Genomic DNA, 2,369 nt, shown 5'->3' with positions numbered 1-2,369 from the left:
AGTGCTATCATCAGCACATTCTCCTCATTCTTCGGATCCTTCTTTGCAAAGTCCTCGTGACACTTAAGAATGGAAAAGAAATCGCAGCTCAGCAGACAGTGGACCTCTGCCTGGGCACGGTTCTTGTCGGCCTCCGACATGCCCTCCATGTCCACCACCTTCACTGCGAAGGACTCCCCGTCCGACACCCGCTTCCCGCAGAGGACAGTGCCCGTGGCGCCGGAGCCCAGCACGCGGGTGATCCAATACTTCTTTCCCTGCTCGCGTGCCGTCGCCTCATCCTTCGCAAAGGCATCGCTGAAGGTGCGGCAGACACGACTAATCATAGCATCGTTAGAAGGCATATTTACCTAGCGTCAACAGTGTATAGTGATTCTCTTTAGCGTCTTTACTATTATACTCCCTTGTTCCTTTTTTTTTTTTTTCTGAAAGAAGACAAGAATAAAAAAGTGTATAGTTTCCCATCTTTCAAAGTTGTTTTACATCTAACATGATATATCATATGGATATCTAAAATATTATTTTTCGTTACATTTTTTTTTTATATTTATATATGCAATTTTTCAGTAAAACAGATGTTTATCTGGGGATTGCCAGTGTAGTGGAATCGCATTCTCCAGAAAACCCCCATATAGGGAATGAAAAACGGAGTTTTTTTTTCCTATTTTTGAAGATGTTTCTATGCGTCTCAGTTCTTGTCAAAGTTAAGTTAGACACGACATGTAATTACTTATTTCCGTCAGACATGCCTTATTACCTCACCATTTATATACATATGTGTGTATATGTGCGGTGGGTAACTGAAATGGAGATAACAATATGAAAAGAAAAAAAATGAGAAAAAAAATACATAAATTAACATAAAGGAAATAGATACGCTGTATAGTATCATTCGTTTAAGTTATAATCGACATTTCCCTCCCTAATTGTAACATTTTCACTTCTTTTCTTTCTTCATACGTCCTGTGGCGCAGTTCGTCAGACCCTACGTCTAATTACACATTAAACGCAGATATGTGTTCTCTCCTTGCTTACTCCACATACGCAAACAAAACAAAAAATAATGAAGAAAGGAGAAAGGGGCGGATACAAGGAAGAAAAAAGAAAAAAAAAAAAAAGAAAATAAAGAGAGTAATCTCCGTCCTATAACTATAGAATTCATACCAATTCATTACGCGGTGATGACCACACCTCAGACTCTTTCTCTACGACCATCCTCACCTCCACCTTCGCTTGTGCGATACAAGATGTGAAGATTAACCGGCAATCGTAAAAATAATATCAAAGCAAGGAAACGAAAACAAACAAAGGAAAAAAAAAAGAGTACTCATAGATTTCCTCCTAACCAAAACACACAAACTTCATGCGTCGTAAAAAAGGAGAGATAACGTTACGCACTACAGTCATACTAGATGTGTATGGGGAAATAGCTACTATAGTAGAATATATATGAGTTGACACACACGTATGCACATCATAATCACCCACATCTACAGCAAAGCATATATATGTGAGTGTATGTAGATCCCATACACGTGTACGCGTCCATACAAACAACATACCATCAGAGAAACATCACCTATACACTCCCCTTCCCATACAAAAACAACAAGACACCCAAAACACAATTTATACTTCTACAGACACGCCAAAAAAGAAAAAAAATCATTCCGCCAATTATGTAACCAAGTCATTACATTGACTGAAAAACATTACCTCAAAAGCATATATTACCACAAACATCTACCAACTCACAAAAAATGAAAACCGAATAAAAAAAAAAACAAAGGAAAACGAATACTAACATTTTCACAAGAAAACCAAAACGACTATTTTTCGTTATTCGACAAACAACGACAAAAAAAAAAAAAAAACACAAGAAGTCCTGAAACACAAACAAAACCACTTCAGCTTCTACACAAAAATGAAAGAAAACCAAGACATATAAACGTTGTATATGCTTCGAATTACAGCTGTATACTCTATACTATGCAGCTATAAAATCCACAATAAAAAGAATAATGGAGACACCATTAATCCACGTCATCAATTCCCAATGCCTGCTGAATTTTCTCCATCCATTCATCTCGCTCCGGTTCACCTCTAACTTGAAACAGTAAACGTTTTCCGGTCTTAAAAGCAACTGCAAATACGTGCTGCACATCCGATCCAGTGTATTTGGCTGGAACTGGAAACACGTCTTCAAGCTCAGCAAAAGGAGTAGCAATACATTGTTGCTTAATCGTGTCTTTTGTCACGGCAAGAACCAAATTCAAACTCTTAAATTTGGGCACCTTATTACCATTGAGCTTTTCCCCGTCTTCCAGTACTCCAAGAATACACAGATATCGTCGTTTCCACGCCAGGTC

The 2,369-nt window shown here is 38.2% G+C and overlaps 2 protein-coding genes across 2 annotated transcripts; both read right to left on the bottom strand.

The window, feature by feature from the left end:
* Positions 1-2: 2 nt before the first annotated feature.
* Positions 3-344, bottom strand: TM35_000023590 (putative serine/threonine protein kinase; the record flags this gene model as incomplete). Its single annotated transcript, XM_029021677.1, has 1 exon — positions 3-344. A coding segment is annotated over one exon (342 nt), but the record flags the coding sequence as incomplete, so codon positions are not given.
* A 1,689-nt stretch (positions 345-2,033) lies between these two features.
* On the bottom strand, positions 2,034-2,369 carry TM35_000023580 (putative serine/threonine protein kinase; the record flags this gene model as incomplete). The annotated part of the gene is made up of 1 exon (XM_029021676.1): positions 2,034-2,369. A coding segment is annotated over one exon (336 nt), but the record flags the coding sequence as incomplete, so codon positions are not given.

Source organism: Trypanosoma theileri (assembly GCF_002087225.1).
Source record: "Trypanosoma theileri isolate Edinburgh chromosome Unknown TM35_Tth_2_V1, whole genome shotgun sequence".
Lineage (NCBI taxonomy): Eukaryota > Euglenozoa > Kinetoplastea > Trypanosomatida > Trypanosomatidae > Trypanosoma > Trypanosoma theileri.
The sequence above is the reverse complement of the archived record's forward strand: the minus strand, read 5'-3'. Positions and strand labels throughout refer to the sequence as shown.